Raw genomic sequence first — 23,883 nt, forward strand, 5'->3', positions numbered from 1 at the left:
TGCATAAAGGAACAGCCAAGTACATTTGTGCAACTCCCCAGAATCGTATTAGCGTCCTGCTTCTGTGCTCGATATCACTATTAAGCAATTTCATAGCTAACAAATAGATGGACAAACAATAACAATTACCAAGCCCTGTAAATTGTTTTAATTTTTATCAATAGTTCCGCCTTTTGTTTTCTACTTAGAGGCAATAAAGTTGCAAACTCTGGTTTTTGCTGTCACTATTGAATCTTTTTAGAATTGATTATTCTATCCATTATACCATTGATTAATCTAATAAATGTACAAAATTTTATTTTGCATTAAAGTTTATTAGAAATCCATTTTTCCTCATTTGGTTTATGAACCAATTAGTGTTTGGTTTAGTTTTTTTTATTGCACTATTCTATATGACAGAATAAAGCCCTATATGACAAAATAAGAGCGACTACACAAAATAAGAGTGATTAATACAGGAACATAACAACTGCATAACAACTGATAACACCAAAATCAACAAAATGACTCAATGACCCAACTCAAAAACACAATCATAAAAAAATATTACATGAGAGGGACTGATGTACTCACTAAACATATGAAAATGATTCAGTTAGTTGGTTTGGTCATTGTTTTCTTGAAGTAAAAACAGATTAAACACAAAAGAAAATCAAATTGCTTTCATGAAGGCGTACAGAAATCTGAGAATTATTACAGTTAAGAGGCTGAAATCAGAGGATTTGGACAAGTTAAAAAATGGCTCCAATCGTTTACTCCAAATAAAATAGCTGTCAATTAATTTAATAATTGCCAAATAAATACAAGCGTACATGAAAATGTATAAGCCAATCATTTATTTGGTAAATTAATAAATAAATATCAGATTGTTAGAATATACTGTTAAGTTATCATGTTTTGCCATATAAATAAATATGAGTTGAGTTAGCATTATTCTCTCAATCCTACATCACAACAAATTACAAACATAGTCATCAATGTTAAAACTAAACCTCTCTGACAGTGAACGTTAAAACTTCAAAACATTTTTTTACGCCCAGGATTTCTCATGGATCCCAATAGGCAGTGCAGGTGTACCTAATGGAGTGTAGGAGGTAAGATCATGTAAAACAAGCCCTTGTTTGGGGATGTGATGCTGCCACATAATGGCGGAGCCTTTCTACCATCCAGGTGCACGCACGGCATGTCAGTCATCTGAATCCAGGTGGATGCTATAATAAAGTAATTAAGGTGGTCTCATCGGGCTAATGGCTCTCACTGTAATGTGCACTTTATGTTCCTGCGACGTGCGCACGGTGCCGCGACTGCAGTATATAGCATTTCCTATAACGATGTGTAAATGATGATGTGTATGGAGCGTTTTAATGGCACTGACTTTGAAAGACAAAATCATGGAAATACCTACTTAACTGGGGCATGTGAAGACAGACGAATAAATGTAGCTTTCATTTCATTGCTGTGCTTTCTTGGGCTACAAAGAGTGACGGTTATCGCATCGCTCGACAGCTGCCGGAAATAAAACACAACTAAGACGATCCATACATTTAAAGATGGATATTTAAACGACTTGACAGTTTCAGGACATGAGTTTCTGTCATAGTTTGACAGGGCAATAAAACTACTATATTACAGTATATTCACAACGCCAATAAAAAAATTACTGGACAAATAAAAGCCGACATGACACATGATATATCGAGTGACACTGACACCATAAATGCACGATTATGCCAAAGAGCAACCATTTCATTGTGAAAGTTAAGGAATAGTACCAACATGAAATGGTTACTAAACTATATTATGTCATTTATGAGAGACATCACAGTGAGTAAACACTAAGAACACTCACATAAGCAATGAAATACACATTCATTAAAAAGCAATGAATTGGCTTACTCACGTATGTGTGACAATTACACGCTTGCATGACCCGGGCCCCAACCCCCACCCCAAAAAAAACTAAATGGTTTTAATGTACGCTGCTCTGAGGTCACAAGACAATGTGACCTCAGACTAGCGAACCGTGCATTTTGGCATTCAAGCAATTTAATAGGTCACATGACTCATGTACCGATTACGATTAAACGGTCCGGTGCTTCCTCGCTGACAATAAAGTGCATGGTTATTACTGGCGGTGCTTGTGATCAATGAGGTGATTTTTATAATGCAGTTTTAACAGTAATCGGCATTTCCATAAAACTTGAATTTCTCCTTACTGAGTCTTGCCGTACAACTCTTACACTCGCAAACAAATTTTCTATACTACTTTTCCTTAATAGTGTTCCTGGTAGGCCAGAGCCAACCCAAACCATTTTTTTCTGTTAGCAAAAAATTAAAACAGATATAATCTAATCAAAGGTCAATTTGATGACATCATAAAACTTAGTACTTAACTGTATAGGCAATGGTTCAAGGAAAAAAAAAAGATCAATAACCTAAACAGTTTATGTTTGTTGAATAGCGTTGGAATCCAACCAAATATACTCCATCAAGCTTTACAGTACATTTTACAGTTCCTTTTAACTAGCTTCTCAATATGATCTACCTTTTTTTTTTTTTGGCGCACGTCATTCTGCCCTCCAGTGTCTTTAGATGTTCCACGCCGCTCTGTGAAATGACAGACTCAGATGAAATGTCACTGTTAAAAATGGACAACAGAGGACCTGCAGTCGCAGCAACAACACTGGGGGTCTCTTTAGATAGTGTGCAGTCCTGAGCTCAGCATAAAATACTTTCCGTACAGCGGAGGCAATGAAGAAGAACAGCAACTGTGTTCAAGGAGAATTCATCAGTTAGGCATAATTAATGTTTGCTTTAAAGCTGACTTCTCTGAAGTGAACTTTAAACAGGACAGATAAATGAAATAGAGGGCATGGTTATCCTATAGTACCGTGTAGTAGTAATCCAAGATGGTCGACTCGCAATGTTCGGTTAACTTATCTTTCTGTCTACAATAAGACTATTCGGATACCCATTGGATCCAATAAGCACTTTAACTCATTTTGAACTATAACAACAGCGGGTCAGTTCTTGTTTGACTAACAAGTCAAAACCAAAATTAGATGACAGTGCAATTTCGAAGCTTGTGTGTGACTTTTCAGGCAGAAAGTTGTTATTGTAACTATGACAACAAAAGCCAACTCACATTAAAGTCATGGATGTGCAGTGAAAAGCCAATAAAAGGGTCACAGCAGGCCATAAAAATCAATCTTGCTGGAAGGCCAAGTGAAAATGTTCAAAGTTTGAACAACTTTAGCCATCAGTAATTCATGGAAAAATACAATATGTGCATGTCCTGATCAGCACCAAGTGTGCACTTGACAGGGATTACAAATCAACATCCACATTAACAAGTAAAAAAAGTACATGGCATGGAGTATGAACATGTAGCTGAAAAAATACCGTACATAGCTGAGACAGTCATTTTGGCCCATAATACTGTACATACTGCTGTATGTCTGCCCAATCTAACAGGAGTTTGATCTCCTGCCATTAAGTTTTTGTGCTGTCCACTCCACCACGCCCTTTTCCCCAGCCTACATGTGCAAGTTTTCAGTTGTAATGTCTTATTTTGTGGCTTTATGTACTGAGTTTTTTTTTCCAGGTTCACACTGCCTCCCTTTAAAGGTGATCGAGCTTGAGCCTGGTTTTGAGCCCTGTTTTTTTTCTTTCTTTTTCTTTTATCTAAAGCCCGTATCTCGCTGAGTGGAAACACTTGCAAAGCTAGCAAATGTTGATTTCTTATCAGGTTCGTTCAAGGTCGCAACGATCGCTAGACAATCTCTAAACATTCGCCAGATGTCCGCCTAATTTTGAAATGTTTTTTTTTTCTCAAATTTCCTTACGATAAGAAAAAAAACATTCAAACTTTGTTAGTGTCATGTTTGGATTCTGTTTTCCTTGTGTGTCTTCCTTGGTCTTGCTAAGTGTTTTCGTCAGAGCCACTAAAGCCAGTTACCGTCCACAGCCTTGTTGCCCTGTTCCTTGAGAGAACTTTGGTTTGTAACTTTGAATAGCCACAGTATTGTTTTAGTTAATGAGTGATTTTTGTTTTGATTGTAGTTTAGACTTCCTCCCTTTTGGAGCGCCTTTAGTTTAACTTTGAATAGCTTTTGTTTTCTCCCTCTCAACGAGGAACTTTTGTTTTGTTTAATACAAGCTTTAGCCTCAACCTCTATCTCTGTGTCTGTGTCTGGGTTCTAAAACTGCCACGTTGTGTCAGTACACTTAGGCCAGTACGGACCCAGCAGAGAGAGAGAGCAAATGGTCGCAGCAATGCGAGCTCAGGAAGCCCGTCTCTCCCAGCAGGAGAGGAGTTTCAGACAGCCATGGCAACGCGAATAGTCCAGCTCACAGGACAGTTACAGGACGTTCAGGGTCGCACCAATAGCCCTCCTGCCGTGCCAGAGACTCAAGCAGCCTTGCCGATTCCGCCCGTGCCGTATACCGGGTCGGGGAATCACGCTAGCCTCCCCTGAGCGATTCTCTGGGGAGCCAAGACAATGCAAGGCATTTTTAACAGAGGGGAGACAGCAGACTAAATACACAGACACTAACGACACAACAAGACACACCTGGGGCAAGACACAAGTGGCTGAGGGCACTGATTGGATCACACGAGGAAGGGCAGGATCACACTTAACAAGACCAAGGAAGACACACAAGGAAAACAGAATCCAAACATGACAGTTAGTGAATGTCATGTCTTGTCTACATGGTTTATTCCTTTGATGGTTTTAAGGAAGTCAAAATCTATCTCAGCTTTAGCTTGATGAGGTGGGAACAGAGACAAACAACCATTCACACACACATTCAAACCTTCAACACGATTTGAAGTCTACAGTGTATGCATGTTTTCGGGTAGTCACACAGAAAGGTTTGAGATTCAAACCATCGTCTGCTCTGTGGCAGCAAATAAAGTAGCAGTAAGTATGTAACCGTCTACAATCATGTTGGCCTCCGCTCCTGAAATGGTGTTGGACATCCCCACAAGTCACAGCTAGGAAGCAAGTGATGCACAAAGAGATATCTGCTGAAATTGACAAAACGTTTCATAGATTAAAATCCCGGACGCCACCTTAAAAGCCTTAATAATGTTCCACAATAAAGCCCTATATGTATCTGCGCGCACCTCTGCAGCCTCACTGCGGGGCATAAATCTATGCTGACTAGCGAGGGCGTCCACCCGACCACATACTATAACTCAAAGACTCAAATCATGGCAGTGAAGTGATCTCAAGAACAGTTTAGAGGACATAGCAGATTTTTCGGAACTTCGAAATGATTAGCGTTTCACTGATTGTGCTTTCTGCATCAGCAGAGCGCAGAGACAATTTTCTCTGTGTGTGCTTTTCAGCCCGCGGTCACCTGACCCTTTTCCTCATCCATTCTAATCTGGACAGCAAGTTAAGATGTTTTTCTCCTGTTTAAGATTAATCTATCCCGGGAGTCGCTAACAATATAGATGGCGCAGTCCACATAATAAAGCTGAGTTGCCCACATGACCTTTTGCAAAGTAAGCAAAGAATTTAATCTCTGTAGACTTGAGGACAATTTGGAAGGTTGAGATGCAAGTTGATTTCTGTATTAACTCGTCGGACATGTTATCTAATGCGAGAAATAAAAAAATGTGCCTTTACAAAAAACTATACTATGAAAATACTATACTATAAAAACTATGTCAAGTGAGTACAACTGCTTCCTTGGGTCACCCTTAATAGGTGTCAGTGGTAATAAGACAGCAGCTGTTGCCAAACAGAACTATTTGGCAGTCGTCCATTTGCCCTGAAATGAGAAAGACGGCTCGGCTGTGTAAATAATTCTAAAGGCTACCAGCTGATGAAAACTACAGTGACGGTGTAGTTTAACAGAAGATAGCTTATGAAATGATCTAAAACAAAACAAACAATTACAGACAAGTAATTTCCTCTGGGCAAAACAAACAACTAAATAGAACAATCCTTGCAATATAATTGCAATCCAGTGCAATACAGCACACAAATATACCTAGTGGAGATCTAGGGTCAGCGGGTGTTTCAGATCTTCATTCATTGAACATCCTCACCTGGGGGATCCAGGCTGGGGTGATCAGTTCCTAATTTGTGTAAAGTGGCATGTTACTCCATAGATCCCCTCTATTGATCCACAGCCACCATGAGACCTTTTCTGCAGCCTCAAGGATGTTCTGGAGGCTCCCCTGCTCTGCAGTTCTTTCATACCAAGGAGCTTTCGTGTAAAATGTAATCAGTAGTCCATAAGTAAAGTAGCCTTCACTGCAAAAAGGACTGTAGAAAATGTAAGAAAAAAAATATAGTAAAATAAGGAAATTATTACTTCAAATAAGCATAATTATCTGCCAACAGAACAAGAAAATTTTACTTTAATTTACCTGTAAGATTTTGAAAAATAAGAAAATAATACTAGGCCCATATCAACCACTGCAGTCTTGAAAATAGTATTTTCAAACTAAAAAACAGTAATGTCGACTTTTTTCAAGCTGTAATAAATAGAACCATTTTCTTAAAATGCATGAGTATTATTTTTTACGCTTGGACAACTTAGCCTGAGTGTCAAGCAGAGAGGTAACCGGCACCTTTTTTTTTTTCATGACCTAGCCTAGGAATTGAACCCACGACCTTCAAGTCTGAGGGTAGGCACTCTACCACTACACCACTGAGCTGATAATGAAAGAAGGAAAAATCATACTTATCATACTTGTATTTTTTTCTTCTATTTATCTTAGTATTAGATTATGCAAAATCTTAAAATAAGAAAACTCATGAAACCCCAGTTCAGGGTCTTTGATGTTGGTTAGTTGTCATCTTAAAATGTGGGAAATGCTTGTTTTAATCCTCACAGCACTTAAAACTGGCTGTTAACACTCAATGCCAAGACTGCTTGATCAAATAAGATAAATAAGTAATAAGTATCTTAAAATAAGCACAATGATCTTGCCTGACAATTTCATTTTAAGTAAAAATAACATGTCAAATCAAAATAAGCTAATTTAGGTTAAATTTAAGAAATTATATCATACTTAAGGTTTTAGTTCTTGCAGTGTTGACAGCTTTGCTTAATTTTTCTCAAAACGAGAGACGGGAAATCCAGGCACAGAAAGTAAAAACTGCCAGAGTTTGGCTTTAGCCACAGGTGCTTGTACTCAACCGGCAGGTAAAAGAGCTTGTTTAGTTGCCTGTTGAGTAGAAGCACCTGTGGCTAAAGCTCAACTGTGGCAGTTCTTACTTTCTGGACCTGGATTTCCCATCTCTGGTTCACAAAGTCCAGTAATAACACAAAAAAGCCAAATTATGGCAGTTAAAAAAAATTTAAAAAAAAAACTTTCTGGACTTTATCTTTCCGAACCAGAGATGGGAAATCCCTGCCACGGTTTTTCTGTTCAGAGTTTTTACATTCTGCACATGGACTTTATGAACCAGAGATGGGAAATCCAGGTGGCAGTTTTTACTTTCTGGACCTGGATTTCCCATCTCTGATTCAGAAAGTCCATGTCCAGAAAGTAAAAACCCTACCACTGTTAGGCTTTAGCCACAGGTGCTTGTACTCAACCAGCAGGTAAAGTAGCTCGTTTGCCTGCACCTGTGCCTAAAACCAAACTGTGAAAAGCCTGAAAAGCCCAATTGTGGCAGGGTTTTGCTTTCTACACCTGGACTTTCTGAACAGGAGGTGGGAAATCCATTTTCAGAAAGTAAAATTAAATTTGAAATGCACACCCATAAAAGGATAAGCACATCTGAGCTACATTTTGGTAGTTTTAGGTTCAGCAGTGGATCATTTTCCATAACATCATTACACAGATATGAATATCTGCTAACATAGCTGATCAAAAACCTTTTACACTGCCTGCTAAAAGTGTAACCTTTTCACTTTTTTTCCAGGCCGTTGTTCCATATTGGCATTAAAATGTAATGCGGAGGGAGGGGCTTTCTGTCAATATTCTGCCTCATGATGAAGCACTAGAAGAGTAACAGGTCAATTTTTGCTTGTAAAAGAGGAGCAGGGAGATGAATTGTGCCCGCTGCTTTGGCATTTTAATTTTATGCATGAAAATGTTTTGAGTTAAACTACTATATTAGTGCAGCTGCTGATATAACATGTAATTGTTTCCATCAAAAGAAACAACATTGTATTTATTCATCTTTTAAATCAGTGATTGTATTAGCTGTAGCTCAGCTGCAGTAGCAGCAGTTTAAAGCTTTCTTCCCACACAACAATGCAAATTAATTAAACTCTTTAAGACTCTACATTTGACCGTAAATGGATTCACAGTGAAGGCATTTTAATTTTTGTAATTAAGTCAGCTTCTTCCCGTGAGAAATTACCAACATGTCAAGTGAGTCGATTAGGATTCCTTGAAGAAGCTTTCGTGTTGTATTGATGGATATTATAACAATAATTGTTTTTATAGTATGATGAACAATGGCATTGTCAGTAGAAAATGTTTGTATAGTGTGATGTACATGGGAGGCACGGTTGCGTTGAGGCTTCCATGCATCTATTTTCGATGGCACTTTTCCTCAGCAGGTCGCGAGTGAGCTGGAGCTGTTTCAATTCACTTTGGGTGAGAGGCAAAATCTTCCCATGGCCAGTTGCCATAGTCAGGCATGTGAATGTGATATGGATTGAACGGGTGGATTTTTCTGCTCATTTCATATTCCACGAACAAAATATGAATCAGGATACCATGTTTAGACTAATAGAGGCACGTAGAGCATATTGTGAAGAAAAGTTTTGATAGCCAATGAAAATCTAGAATAAACATTTTTTGCATTGGTTCTGCTCAGATTGTGTAGTAGGCGAATCTAACATTGTGGCCAGCAAATCTGTTATTGGATACTTTCCATCTTGCAGACTGGGAATAAAACAAAGTGAGTAATGAGAGAGTTAAAAATCAATTTACTGGTGATTGAGCATTGCCGTATAGTCTAACTGAGCCAGCTTGCTGTTTTTCACCGTTGCAACACAAAATCTTTTTTTGAGGTGTTTGAAAGATAGCAGTCATCGTCTATTTCTTACATGAGCAAGATTTGACAGGCCTATTTTTCATATTGTTCAAGAGATTCCTGCAAGTCTTCACATTCTATGTATGATCACATAGATGCTGTATCAGCGACTTTTCTGCTGAATATGATCTCAGCGTGCCAGTGTTTCAAAGGCTCCATCAGGACAGGTATGTTTGCTCAGTGGAGATAATAGCGCAAGGCTTTATGACACTCATCTCATATTCAAACATGGAGGGCACCTACGGTGTCACGGAAGAGCCAAGGACAAGGCCATTGGATCTATCAGAGGGAAGCTATTAATCTGATGGCTGAATTGCTCTTCAGTGGCATAAAAGGACACATTCACGTCACCATTTGCAGTTGCATATCTTCATTGTAAGAGTCATTTTATACAAAAAGTTGCAACTGTTTTTATTATTATTATTATTATTTTTAATCAAGATTCATTTAGAAGCAAATTCCAAAATAATGCAAACGTGTGTTCAATAATTCAACAAAACCTGTGTTTGCAGTGGACAGGTTTATAACCGAAGAACCATAAATAGAACTTACCGTGACATAGGAAATGTTATTTTTTTTCATTACACAGTGTGTTTGGAATCACACAGCATCATGAAATTGACTATGATTAACTTTTGCAGTTTCCTTGTATTTTCATAAAAATAAAATAAAAAAAACATCACCCTATTGTGACCTATTACACATATGCTAGCATAGTGTGAATGTTCCTCTTATTAAATAGAGTACAGTGCCAGGAATCTTGGCAGCTCTTCGACAGATGGTCTGGTAATAATGTCGCTTGTCATCTCTTCCTTGGCCACTCTGTCCTGTCCCCACCATGGACCCCCACCTTGCTGCCCCATGACTAATGATTTCCTGTTTGTCATGGAAACACAATCATCAGAGTAGCGGACACGCCTGCCGTATTCTGCTCCTTCTTCCTTCGGACCAATTTAGGAGCATGGTGGGATCAGCCAGTTTGATTGGGAGCTTGTTTGTAACACACTTTAATTAAAGACACAGGGTGCCAATGAAAGGAACAATTTGGACAGTTTGTTGCAAAAACCCTTGAATGGTCACTCTTGGTTCTTTTCCACATTTTCAACACATTAGTAGTATGTCCAAATACATCGGAGTTAACCATGCTGCCACCTTCTCTATGGTTTTTAAAGTTTGTTAACAAATCAACTTTTTGGGTTGTTGCAGTTTTTATGTGTAGGTGTAATTTTATATTAGCCTCTAAGATAAGATGGCGAAAACTCACATAGCATTAATGTTGGACTTTGAAAAACTTTTAGAACATTTAAAACTCTATTTTCATAAACAGCGCAAGTCGGGCACGAGGCGCGATGAAAAGCTGCACGGGGGCAAGCTAGACTTTGTTTTGGTAGTCATAGATGTGCGCAGCTTGACACATTTTTAAAAGAGTATTTTGCGCCATTGTGGGCGTGAACACAGCCGATGGCCAAGGGTGGATGCTGTAAAGTTGTAAAATGTGATAAACTCCAACTCAGAACAGACCCTAACTAATTTGTTTTAAAGTTTTTATTCACCCTTGAAAACAAAAACAAAATAGTGCTCAGAAGCCAACTGCAAAAATACAGTAACTGTGTCTAAGAAACATGCCCATAATAATTGTATACATACTGTAATGTAAAAGTGTTTTTGTTTTGTTTTGTTTTTCCTCACTTCTTCCGCAAGGAACACCATTTTCTGGTATTATACATGAGGGGAAACTGTCATTTTTACCTCCTAAGTACTCCACCACCAGTTAATGTTTTGCATTTTGTTTCTCGGTTTGGTGCATTAAGACGCAGCAGGTTCTGCAGCAACATTTTTACACTAAAGAGCTCCCTGCTGGTTCTGAACATAAACATAAATGGAAAAAAGAGGGAACTAAGACATTCAAGTTCTAAGCTCAATACATCCAAATGAGAAACTAGTTACAGTACGTGATCAATTATTCCCTTGCTTGGCATCCCTCGACATTGAATGTTTTTTTTAGTTGTCAGGTTGGGACGTCGGGTGGAGGACCTAAAAGCAACAAGGCAGGTATGCCGTCAAAAAATGGGATTTAATTAAGAAAAGGTAGTGATGGCAAAATCGAAACTGTGTTTTGGTACGTACCGGAACCCAAACTTGTGAGTCGAATCGTGTTCCTAAATCTGTGTCAGAATCAGGATGTCACGTGACAGTCGAGTTCCATTACGCCTCCAAACGTCACATTGTTTCAGCAAATGCCTTTTCTAAAATTAAATAAAACCCGACCATTGCACTATATGAAAAGGTCTTAAATCTGAAATAAATCCAACCTAAGTATACTTCGTATGTAAAATTGCCCTACATGATAAAATGTCAACATCCTCTTGAACCCCTTGAACGCAGTGGTTGGTTTAGTGGTAACGCACCCACACAAAGGGCTGAGACAAAGGTCCGTTATCCAGGTAACCCAGGTTCAGTTCCTGCTATGGGCGGCATGTTTTTCCAGGTCATTATTTTTCCTCTCTAATACTTTCTGTCAAAACTTGATGCCCTGTTGCAAAAAAAAAGCCTTTTGTAATGTAGGGTGTTGAAATGTAGTTTTTGATTAAATGTGATACCCCTGGGGGTTTTATCAAATCATTTAAGTCATGTTGAGAATTAAATTAAAAACATACCAAGTGTCAGCAACAAAAAGCTAATTTGTACTTCTATACTTATTTTGACGGGGTGGGGGTTATTCAGTTTTTGTTTCCCATGATATTATTTCTCTCTCTTATGGCGTCCATTACAATTATAGCCCATTTGTCATTTGTGTAAATTAGGTGATGACAGACCGCCAGTATGGAAAGGCGCTGTAGCGCAGCCACAGGGAGTTAACGGAAAGCGTAGAAAAATAATCATCGATTTTTTTTTCGAACTTTATTGCAATCTACAGAACAAACATGGCTTTGAATGTATAGAAACAACATGAAAAAGCCAAACACAGTAGAAGTGACAATGGGTATTTCAAGTACAACACCGCTTGTTGAACGTGGGAATAAAGAAGCAAAATATTTTGCGTAAAACGACTACGACACGGCTTTCCGCAATTGTTGTTGACAGATTGACGGTTCGCGCGAGAATTGGCGCATACGTCATCAATGCTGCATATGGTGTCCAGACGGACGCGTACGGGGGAAAATCAATTTCAAAAGTGATCGGTTTCAAGCTCCGAAATCGCGCCATTGGGTGGACGAACGGCCTGAACGGTAAGAAACTTGTGAGGATACATTGAAACTGGCTTTCGTGTAGACGGGGCCTTACCAGGGACCGGGATGACAAGAACAGGAGAACATGATCAAACTTGACGAGACATTGACAAAGGAAGAGACACAAGGAAAACATGACCCATAAACAAAACTAAAAGACAGACCATGACACTAGTCAGATGTGTTCACAAATACAGTTTACGGCAGGTTGCCAGAAATACAGAGATAAATTAACAATGGACTGTCTTCCCAGTCCATTTGTAGTCCCCCTTCATATACCAAAATGCAAACTTCGTATGAACATCCTGTTAGGTCCATTGCAGCCACTTGACTCAAAAATCAGGGAATGAAAAGCATTTACAAATAAGAATGGGAAAACGGCTTTATCAAATCCAGTACGCACGTTTATAGAGTTTTTATTGTATATTGCATAAATGTAACTAATATTTTGAGTGTTCTGTTTTCCTGTTTGTGAATGGATGTTAACTTACATGATGAAACAGCTATCTTTGGGCACTCAAATTTATTTTATTTTTTTGCTCACATAGTTATGCATTACTACTAGTACAACACTGTTCGATAATGCTATTAACCTTCCCATGCTACAGATAATCTCTAATCAATAGTTGGTTCTTATCCAAAGCATTTGTTTTGGACTAACAAGAGAGAACTGCTGTAAACTGCTTAGTCTTTCTGATTGCTGCTGAGCACATGCGATGGCCGAATTACTACAGTCCAGAATTGTGCTTTATTTTGCAACACCGCATTTCACCTCCCTGTGCCTGATAACCAAAGTCCAAAGCGGCATCTTCTTTTGCTCTTAAATCTGTCAAATGGTAAATTATTGATACAAATGGTCCAATCGCTGTTCCTGCTCAAACCTCTGGTGTGTAATTACATTTGCAAGAATCATTAGCTATTGACATCATTCTCTTGTGAAGATGAGTGTAGTTAATGGTGATAAATAAATATGCTTCGATGGGCTCTGTTGGAATTAGCACACGTATGTTTTTCTTATCGGGTTTTGCTGAGTTAAATTGTTCAGTGGTGGCTGGTGCAGAGAGTATGTTACCACCGAGGTCAGCAGCATCATTAGTTTCTGCTGTCAACTTCCACATCTAATCAGGAATCTTGGTGAATAAAGTCATCCTGAAGCATTCAGGTGTAGCTGCAGCATGCCTGTCTTTTGCGTTGTGTTTTCCTTCTGTTGTCACTAATCCGTCTTGACACTCTGCCCTGGAGTAATAGCTCTGTAATGCTACGCACAATCGATGCCTGGTGCCTTTGCCTCTCTTAGGTCATTTGCTTGGTAATGAGAGACGGTGCGCAAGATGGTCTCTGCTCGCTTAGTAGAAGGTATTAAGTTTTCACTTGGGCTGCAAGAGAATTGGGCTGCTAATTAATTAAATATGGAACTCAAAGGTTTTTGTCTCAGAGGTTAATTTGGGGAATAGCTAGCCTTTACCTTGCCTCATTGTCTGTTAGTGGACTTTACCAGTAACATACTGCTGACTAGTGCTCAGCTGTTGCTTTTCCGCAATATGTACACTTAACCCATGTATTACGTGTGAGGTTTTATTCCTTGTTATATCTTTGAAACCATCTGTGTCAATCAGTAGTGATCTAAATGACCCAGCATGTCAACAGCCCTCACGAGAGTGCTTGTAGCTGAGCAAGATAAGGTCGAAAAAGCCATTTTGGGTACCATAAAGGAAGGGCTGTCTCGATATTGATGTCATTTATGACTGGCCAAGGTTGGATATAAAGGTGCTCAATGCCAAAAGGGAAAAAAAGTGCTTCCCTGAAGGTGAAGGATCACCATTATGGAAAAACTTGACACTTGACCTTGTCCGGGACGTGATAAAGATCAAGCTAATGTTGATTTCACAGCATGGATCTATTACTTGACAAATGTACCGTGTGCTGTTCATTGGATAAGGCTCAATACGTGTATATTCCAACTGATATTTTACGTTTGTTTTCATTAAAATTTTGCAGATGTGATTTCCAATAATTGTTTTGTTGTTGTTTTCGGAGAAAAAAAAAGTGATTTCCAATAATTTAAGGTTACTGTATACTTACAGTGCATTTTGTTTTTTTGAATTCATCCTCAAAGTTCAACCCTTCAATGTTTGTGGGCTTGTTTTGCACCTTAAGTGCGGTACACGTATACCAACCTTTAGCCAAAATTTGAGCATTTTCCCTCCCTTGCCATCAACACCTATTTCGATCGAGAACCGGATTCCCTCATTGTGATGTGAACAACAGCATTAGCCAATTAGGATTTGTCCTCAATCGCGCTTTTTGCTGGACACAAATAGAGGAGCATTTGGTTGTGTGGACTGTCTGTATAACATGTTATTCACCACAGCAAAAATGACAAAGAGTTTGTAGCCGCAGTGCTGTTAAGCAAACAGTTAGCTTAGCCTGTCCTATTTCTTCTTCTACTAATACTCTTTCTTCTTCTTTCAGAATAGATACCCTACAGTGCCATGCTGCCTCTCTCAATAACATGTTATTCACCACAATTAAAAAAAGAAGAAGAAAGAAATGACAATTTGTAGACGCAGTGTAGTTACCAGATAAGCAAACCGTTAGCTTAGCCTGTCCCATTTCTTCTACTAAAACTTTCTTCTTCTTTGCGGTTGATCCCCTCTCCAGTACACAGCTAACTACTTGTAGAAGTGCAATAACAGTATGGAGACAAATTAACAATGTACTGTAATTTTAAGGAACATTTCTGCACTCAAACATCTGTCACATAGAGGTTACCTGAGAGCCGCACCTGTGACACTTGAGAATGACAAACACGCCTCTCTGCCTCCGCTTGAACACTTAATGTAATTGACTCGAAAATCAGATGATAGTAGGGAGACATATTTTAAAACTGGGGGAAAATAAGCCTAGCTAATATGTTTTACAGACATTATTGTCTCCCCAAGTTGACCCTTTGTCCTTGAATTTAGCCTTCTCACGAATAGTAAAAGCGTTCATTCAGCAGCCACTGCATCGTGTTCCGAGTCGTTTGTCAAATACCGAACGATAGCTGAAAAGACCAGGTGAAGCTTAAAAGACAAGACTAACACAAAGTGACATCAGATGGACAATCTGAAAATAAATGCAGATCAAAGCTCATAATAAATGTAAATAGCAAGTGCCAAATGAACCATGAAAACCATCCAGATTTGAACTTAAATTCATTGTCATGATTGCCAGATCATGTCCCTCAAGCAGACACAGTGGTGCCTCATTCCAATCATTCCATGTCTAAACCATTTCCAAGGACCATTACACAGGCGTTCCCTGTCCCCACACACCAGAGGGCCTTACAGCTAATAGTTCAGATCTCAACCTCGGTCTCTCTTGTTAAAATACTCAACGCTGTGTTTACACTTATTTTTAAGTCTCTTCAAACTCATTCTGACCTGTGGAAGGACTCTATTTAACACAACCCAGGAGTCGAACCGCAGAAAGAATTTGACTCCTAATGTGGAATTTCTCCTCTGTCTCTGCAGGTTTTGGGATGACAACACCTGTGACAGTTGCAGGCAAAGTGTTCTTGATCTTCTACGGGCTTCTGGGCTGCGCTGCCACCATCCTCTTCTTTAATCTCTTCCTGGAGCGCATAATCACATTGCTGGCAGTTGTCATGAAGGCTGTGAGGGAGAGGAGGATCAGAAACAGCGGCCTCCTCCCACCGGGAGTTCAACGGGACTTCTCGGCTTTCTGTCTCCCCGGGTGGAAACCCTCCGTTTACCATGTAATGCTGATTCTAGGCCTATCAGCTATCACCATCTCCTGCTGTGCTTCGGCCATGTACACCCCCGTAGAGGGCTGGACCTACTTAGATTCGCTGTATTTCTGCTTTGTGACCTTCAGTACCATCGGCTTTGGAGACTTTGTTAGCAGTCAGACTGCAGCTTATGAATACCAAGGCCTCTACCGGGTGGCCAACTTCCTTTTCATGTTAACAGGAGTGTGCTGCATCTACTCGCTCTTCAATGTCATCTCCATTGTTATTAAGCAGGTGCTCAACTGGATGCTGGAGAAGATGAGCTGCTTGTTTTGCCAGCGTTGCAATAAGCCCAGCACCTTCCTGGGCAGACGTAACGCCATCCGGCCAGGTTCCAAGGGTCGCCAACCGCCATACATGGACGCACCGTGTGACAGTGACACTGAGGGTCGCAGAATGTCTGGGGAGATGATATCTATGAAAGACTTGGCTGCTTCCAACAAGGTGTCGCTGGCCATCATGCAGAAGCAGCTTTCCGAGTCAGCCAATGGGTATCCCAGGACAGTTTGTGGCAGCTCACGCCATAACGGTTTCTCTGGGGGAGTGGGTGCCCTGGGCATCATGAACAACAGACTGGCAGAGACCAGTAACTCCAGGTAGAGGATTACCAATACACTGTGGGAGCAGATACGTTGGAAGAAACTCTATTGTGAAGTCAACATGCTAACCCAAATGCACAGGACTGTATGGATTAATGTGGTTCAAATTTCCACTGTGATGACAGGGATCCTTGACTATTAAATGCTGATGGCATGAAGAAACATCAAGCAGCAGGGTACATTACTCAAGTGACAACCGCCAAACACCCAAAATGGAATCCACACGCTCTGTTTATGAGACTGACATGTACTGTAAAAGAGCCATGGGAAGCATCTGGAGCAATGTCTTTTGTTTGTTTGTGTATATACATATGAATGTCCATAATCAGTGGTGATGTTAACATTTATGGGAAGTCAACCCAAAATATTTCTTTACAATATTATATTCTATGCGGCCCAGCTAGTCTAAACATTCCGATTAATATTGTGTTTGTGCAACATGAATTAAGCAGCAAAATCCACTTGATTTTATCCATCTCAGGGGGCGGCCATTTTGTCATTTGGTCTCGACTGAAAATGACATCACAGTTGCTCAGGACTAAGGTCAGTTTGCAAAGGTCGCACGACCAAACTCAGAAAACAGGTGAGCCGTGATTGGTCACCTGAACCCTAAAGAACTGTGATGTTATTTTCAGTGGACAGCAAGTGGCAAAATGGCCGCCTTCTGAGATGGATAAAAACATTATTTTTATTTTATTTTTTTGAGTTGACTTCCCCTATAAAACAGAGTATAATGACTGGATGATACAGCACATACCAATCTATGCATTATCCATCTCACGTTTTGTTTTTGCAACATGTCTATGACCTTCTCTTGACTTCACGCGTTATCGTGACATAAGAATGGCAGGAAAGTATTTTATAAACATTATGTAGCATATTTGCTGGGGCTTACAGTGTGTAAAACCAACAGGCAACAAAGAGACATCTTGCTTTTCTCTCTTACTCGCAGTGGAGAAAAGACCGCGGTTAAAAAAAAAAAGTCAATTTCTCGGGAGAGTCACCAGCCCGCTTATCAGCTCTAAACACGCTTCTGCGGCCAAAGACTTTGACTTGAAGGGTAAGAGGTACCTTCCAATGTTGCCTCTCTCCTCTCGGTGGTGTGTGGAAAGGAAAACAAACGTTAAAGACTTGCAATGTATTAATCACTCTTTGTACCGAGGAAATGTATAAGAATAAATGAGATGTAAGTTTTTGTTTGTCTGAAGGAGATTATGAGGAGGTAAGTGGGTTTATGCTGCGGGCACATTATATGCTGAATGATGCAGATTGAAAGAAGCTGGGCCAGTCTAAAGTGGAAAGCAAAACCCTGAAGGATTCTCCTCACTCGCATTGATTTCTCTTTTTCTGGGTATTTGCTGCTTTCGTCAAGGGAGGTATCATTGCAGATACATACATCTCTCTCTCTCTCTCTCTCTCTCTCTCTCTCCATCCCTCCCTCCCTCCCTCCGTCTCTCTCTCTCTCTCTCTCTCTTTCTAAAACAAAGATGACCCAAAAGCCTGCAAAGCTTGATTTTTCTGCTGATTTCAGTGCAAATGTGCTGCAAAGGATTAATGGCTCAGGATGTTTGGAGAGTATATTGTGCCACCTTAGCAGACTTCATGATCAATGTCCTTATTGCCGGCGAGTGTCTTTTCCAAGGCATCGGTGATTTAAAGCTACGCGATTATGTTTGATGTCCGCAGACAGACACAGAGGAGGTTTACACAGAAAGGGTGGGGGGCAGGGGCAGCAGTGGCAGCAGGGACGATAGTGCAGTAAAAGATTCCTGTCAGATCTAGATTCATATCCACTGCAAATCAACAGGCACAGGCTCGTTTTTTTCTGGTACATTTGGGCTCTGTAAAATTACAGGCCACATGTATCACTACATTCATTCACACACATAGCACCATAACGATTCATTGTCTTAGCTATGCCCTCATGCTCATTTGCCTCACTGTGAACACTAGAACATCTAGTAGACCTATTGTTGATCGAACATAAACACATTTCACAACTTTATTAGGTTAGCATGGATAGTGTATAAGTATTGGAATATTTAAAATGTATTTTTTTCATGTTAGATTTAAATTACTGTCTAATGTACAGTCTAAAACAGATGAGGGAGAAACTTAGTTTCATATTACAGCACACATGCATGTAGCTAATTCGGCCCAAACTTATATTTTGACAAATACAGTAAGTACACTTACAGAAATATTTAAGGCTAACATTGAAGATTTATGTGTGTGTGGGGGGTTACATAACCCCCCCCCTTTTTTTTTTTGATAATTTTAACACAAACCTACCAAATAAATCTTATATGATATGTATTCATTAGTCTAATAAAGCCTATTTATTTGAAATGCATAATCCTCAGATTTATGTATTTTATATTAATAATGTGAGAATGCAGAAAATGACTCAGGTGGTAAAAACTTCAGGCATGTCTTGTATTTTCCTTCATGCTGTCGTGGTAAAGCCATACAATATTTACAGTATAAATGAGAAGGTCTCTTTAGATATAGGCTACCGTATTTTTTATACCTGTCACATTTAAATAATAGAAAAAGTCTTGCCAAGGAATGCTCTTTACATGCTCATTCAACACACATACAAGACATATGTAAGAATATCTAAGTAGATACAATGGTTCATAGACCTTAAGACAATTAAGCTTGCTGCTGGGCAAGCTGGGGTTGTATTTGTGTTGACGCACCTCTGACAGCTGTGACCTTGGACAGGGAAAAATGCCTTGTCCTGGGGGCATATAAGCGGGAATATTGGCGTAGTATAGCAACCGTGTTCTCCTCCATGCTCCTGAACAGGTCAGTATTACATTCTATAAGGCAACCTTGTTTCTCCCCAATGAGGCTTACGTCTACAGGGCCAGAGGTTTTAGGATTCCAAGCTATCCACAGAGCCTTTGGATTCAGTCCGTCATTAACCTTCAGCGAGACGCATGAGCGTAAAATGGCTGGAAGGGAGAGTTTAAGTACAGTACAGTAAAACAATGGAATGCTTAAACAGGTCATTTAATTCAATAAAAAAAAATCTAGCTTTTTAAACTGAGTGACTTTTCAGCTCACTTAAGGATGCATTGCATGTACTGAAATCAACGGCCTTACTTAGTCCATGCATAAACAAAGATGAATAATTCATCTTTATCCATGGGTTGCATTAAACATAATTTTGATTGCAATGGATTTAAAAGGCCCCGTTGTCCTCTACCTGTAGGAGGAGACAGATCTATTAGTTTTCGTGCTCATAGCTCGTAAAGCAAATTTGTGAGATGCTCCTAAAACGTGTATTTTTGTTTTACTGGCTACAAACAATTTCTTCTCATTTTCTTGCCCAAAATTCACTTCAAACGACGTTGAGTTCCATGAGAAAAAAAAGGGGGAACACTGCAAGCTCGCATTGCATCACTGCTTGATTCTTACTATAAATTGTTAAGATCAACCCCCCTAGTTTCTCTTGTACTCAAGACATACAACACAGAAGTCTTCTAACGAGGAAGCAGGACTTAAACATCCCAAATCGGAAAGGAGTAGAATCTCCATTTAAATATTCTTCTTGAGCTTGCTTTACTTTGTGATTAATTCAATGATTATGTTTTTTCTTGATGATCACAGTGTGATACATGGCCTTGTACAAAGTCTGTTGCATGTACTTGTTTCAGGATTCATTTGGCTGAAGCGCTTTGAAAGCAGCGGGCAGGGAAACGTCTCAATAACAGAATGATTTATTATCTGCTTGCTTGTTTGTCTCTGATGTGTGACTGTGATCTCAGCATTAGCTTTTGACCTGGAACTTGATTTCCAGAGCTGCAAAGGCTAAGCAAGTATTTCTCTGTTTCGACTGACGGTACAGAGCCGATGAAATCATCCAGGAGAGACTCTTTCAGTTGTGTGCGTGATCGATCCATCAATTTGTTGACACCTTTATTGACAAGAAATTTACATCTCATCTCACTTGTAATGCGACATAACATCCAGTTCATGTATGCAAATGATTTATGTTCGCAAGTTGCACATTTATACCAATGATTGTAATTTTATATTTATGTAATTAAACATAAGACCTATGCTATTGGGTTCCATTAATCAGTGCTAGCCAGTGAGGTTTTTTTGATTATTTGCTTAATTGAGGATCTTGAGAAGTATGTACGTAAAATAACAATATTTTAACAAATAAATAAATAAAAAAGTCTAAAAAGAAAACATCTATGGCCAATGAGCCCATGCTTGAATCCGCAATTTATATGAACAGAATGTCTTAAAAGGCACACAGTGAGCATTCATCATTATGGCTTAATGACACTGAACAAAACACTTTTGCTGGAGCGTTACTATCAACATTATTTGCTTTTCTGGCAACACCATTTGCATCATATATTTCAGTGATGTTGTTATGCAAGGCACGTTTACTGACTAATTAGTCACAAATGACTTATAGCAGCATAAAGTTGATTTATTGATAACATTTTCCTGGCATCCTTTTTCATCAAATTAAGGAGATCTTGGTGGTTGAGCTTATTAACTGGAAATGTTTGAGATAATGTCAGCTCAAGAAAAGTTATGTTTGGCTCATGTTTTTAACATTTCATGAGTAAATATATATAGTACCTATAATTCTCCAGAGACAGCTCACAACAAAGTTAAGCCACAAATACAGTCATTTGAAACGTCACTGGTTGTGAATTAACATGAAAACATGAGCTTGGTTGTTGCATTTTATGCAGTTAAGCCAAAATTTGCCTTGTTTGTTTAAGTAATGAATGGATATTGTCTCATAAATGTCACAAGACAGGAAAGGCCGCAAAATGTTGACAATACTCCTATTTTCATTTTTTTTTACATTTTCACAAGACGTTACATGCAAATGTAATAAATTCATCTAAATCTAAATAAATCTACAACTGATTAAAATTATGTAATAGACCCCAACAGTTTCACGTAAATCTATATTTTTGATGGCTGTACATCGATACAAATAAAAACAAAATTTTAAATACTCAATCAATTTACAACCAGCAATGAATGCAATTGTTATAATTAGTGAGAGCCCTGCTTTTGTTTCTCTTCAAAAAGCTGACCAAAAAAAACTGACCAAAAAAAGCATGACATCTGCATTGTGTAACTTAAGTGTGTCCAGCCTGGTCCATGTTTTTGTTTTGGTGTCTGTATTTGTCATCTCTGGCGAGGCCTTAGATTTGAATCCAGGCTTGTCTTGATGGTTGCGATGTGACGAAGCAGTTTTGAATTCTTTATTGCCACATTTGCTGTCTCGTTTTTTTCTCATCATTTCCGAAGAAGCTCTCCAAAGACACATTTTTGCAAGCGGGCAGGCTTACTTATGTGACTATCTTATTATGAGCAGTTTGAGATGTTTACAGAGGCACAGGCGGACGCACCTGATCTTGAATGGCAAATGTGCTTTCATTTGTAAAGTGCTTTCTACCTTTCGAAGCGCTTTTACATTGTCTCCTCATTTTACCCACTGATGATGCTGCATCAGGAGCAACTGTGGGTTCAGTATCTTGCTGAAGAAGACTTCAACATTGTCCGTTTCTCAATATGCATTATTGTCCGTACTTGCGTCCTTGTGATGTCTTGAAACGTCATCAGTCACAGCCCAAGTATTGTTCCAATTGCAAGTACGCAAAAAGCCATAAGGGTCGAGGAAAGAACAGACAGAATGTTATTCTTACTGCAAGCTTCCTGGTTCTGACGCATTGCCGTAACTGTGTACCACGTGACTAGATGTTATATAATTATGAATAATATTTTAAAGAAGTATCATTTGAAATTATACATAGGGATTTATCCAATTTAGGATTATATTGGGGAAGGGGGGGGGGTGTAGTTCTGGAAAGACACCAATGTGAGTTGCAGGTTTTGAGCCAATTCTCCTGAAATTGTGGTACATCTATAAAATTATCTTTGAATATATAGTAAATCATTTTTAATATATATTAATATATTTATATATAATATTGTAAATTGCAGTTGTTAAACTAAGTTGTGTAAAAAAGGACTAGATTTAATAAAGTTGTACTTTACACGTTAAATATTTTTATTATTTACGCTCATAAAAGGGGAGGAATACTTCCAAACGTGATGCTGGTGGGGGGCAGCAACGCACATGCCGTGCTTATTCTGCCGGAAATGAAAGTAGAAGAACAAACGTGATGCTCTTCTTCTGCCATTTGTTCCTTGAAGCATGAAATGCATCCTGAGATATTTTCCCAGCCAAGCCTTCACCAAGCAACAACTGATGGATCCTTGGTTTATGCTAGCAAAAAAGAATGACATCCGGTGTGGTCTTGGCTTATGCATACTTCCGATTGGAACAGTGTCACTGAAGACGTCTCACAAAATCACAAGGACATAAGTAAGATTTTTAACCAATGTATGTTGCTCAAACACCTCTTGAAACAACATAGTAGTACAAATTGATTGAAAGCTAGTCACATGATAGAACTGCGATGAATTACGGAAATACGCCAACAAGATATGCGTGCTTGGGAAGTACGTTCTTGACACCGGGTGGCTTACCAAGACCCGACTCGTTGTGTCTTCCTGATACTGAGAAACGGCCATTATCAAGGGTTGAGGATTGAACCCACAACCTTTGGGATCGTAGACGAACACTTTACCAAATGAGCCATACCATCTTGGCAAAAGCTTTTTTATATATATGTGGCTGGGTGGTACCATCAAATATATAAATTTACTATAACATTATCGACAACACCGTCTAGTGATGGCACTAAACATGTTAAAATGGCAAGTTAAAAACCAGGGGTGATCAGTGAATTGAAGCCAAGAGATCGAATTAGTTTTTAATTTTAGTTTTAAGAGTTACATTAGTTTATTTAAAATTGATTTTTTTTTTTAAAGGAAGATAAAAAGTCAACTGTCTAGATGAGTCAGCAAGACAAAAAAAAAAAAATCTGGAAAAGAGGCTTTTCCTGAGACCCGTCTCAGGACCGGTTTGTAGCTGGCTCCACTCCTCGTGGCCGACTTGAGACCCGCCGTCAGTAGCACGTAGCACTCGAGTGGAGGAAGAGGGGGATCTGCCAGTGGGGAGTACTGTATGCTGCCAGCCTGACACAGCCACACGCTGCGCACTGGAACTCACCGGGCCTGGGAGGCTCTCGTCCAACCGCCCAGCACACGCCCAACAGGCCTTGATGGGTATGATGGGTCTTGCTCCTCTCTCGCCGCTAGCTCGCGAACCTCCGTTCCTCCGT

The 23,883-nt window shown here is 39.4% G+C and overlaps 1 protein-coding gene across 1 annotated transcript in view; it reads left to right on the forward strand.

The window, feature by feature from the left end:
- kcnk12 (potassium channel, subfamily K, member 12) overlaps nt 1-20,771 on the forward strand; it is a 28,696-nt gene extending 7,925 nt beyond the window's left edge. Inside the window, exon 2 of the mRNA XM_077581978.1 lies at nt 15,766-20,771. Within this exon, the coding sequence (XP_077438104.1) occupies nt 15,766-16,643 (878 nt within the window). The 3' untranslated portion in view covers nt 16,644-20,771. The remainder of the gene's footprint in view (nt 1-15,765) is intronic.
- The last annotated feature ends 3,112 nt before the right edge of the window (nt 20,772-23,883 follow it).

This window comes from Vanacampus margaritifer, chromosome 12, assembly GCF_051991255.1.
Source record: "Vanacampus margaritifer isolate UIUO_Vmar chromosome 12, RoL_Vmar_1.0, whole genome shotgun sequence".
Taxonomy (NCBI): domain Eukaryota; kingdom Metazoa; phylum Chordata; class Actinopteri; order Syngnathiformes; family Syngnathidae; genus Vanacampus; species Vanacampus margaritifer.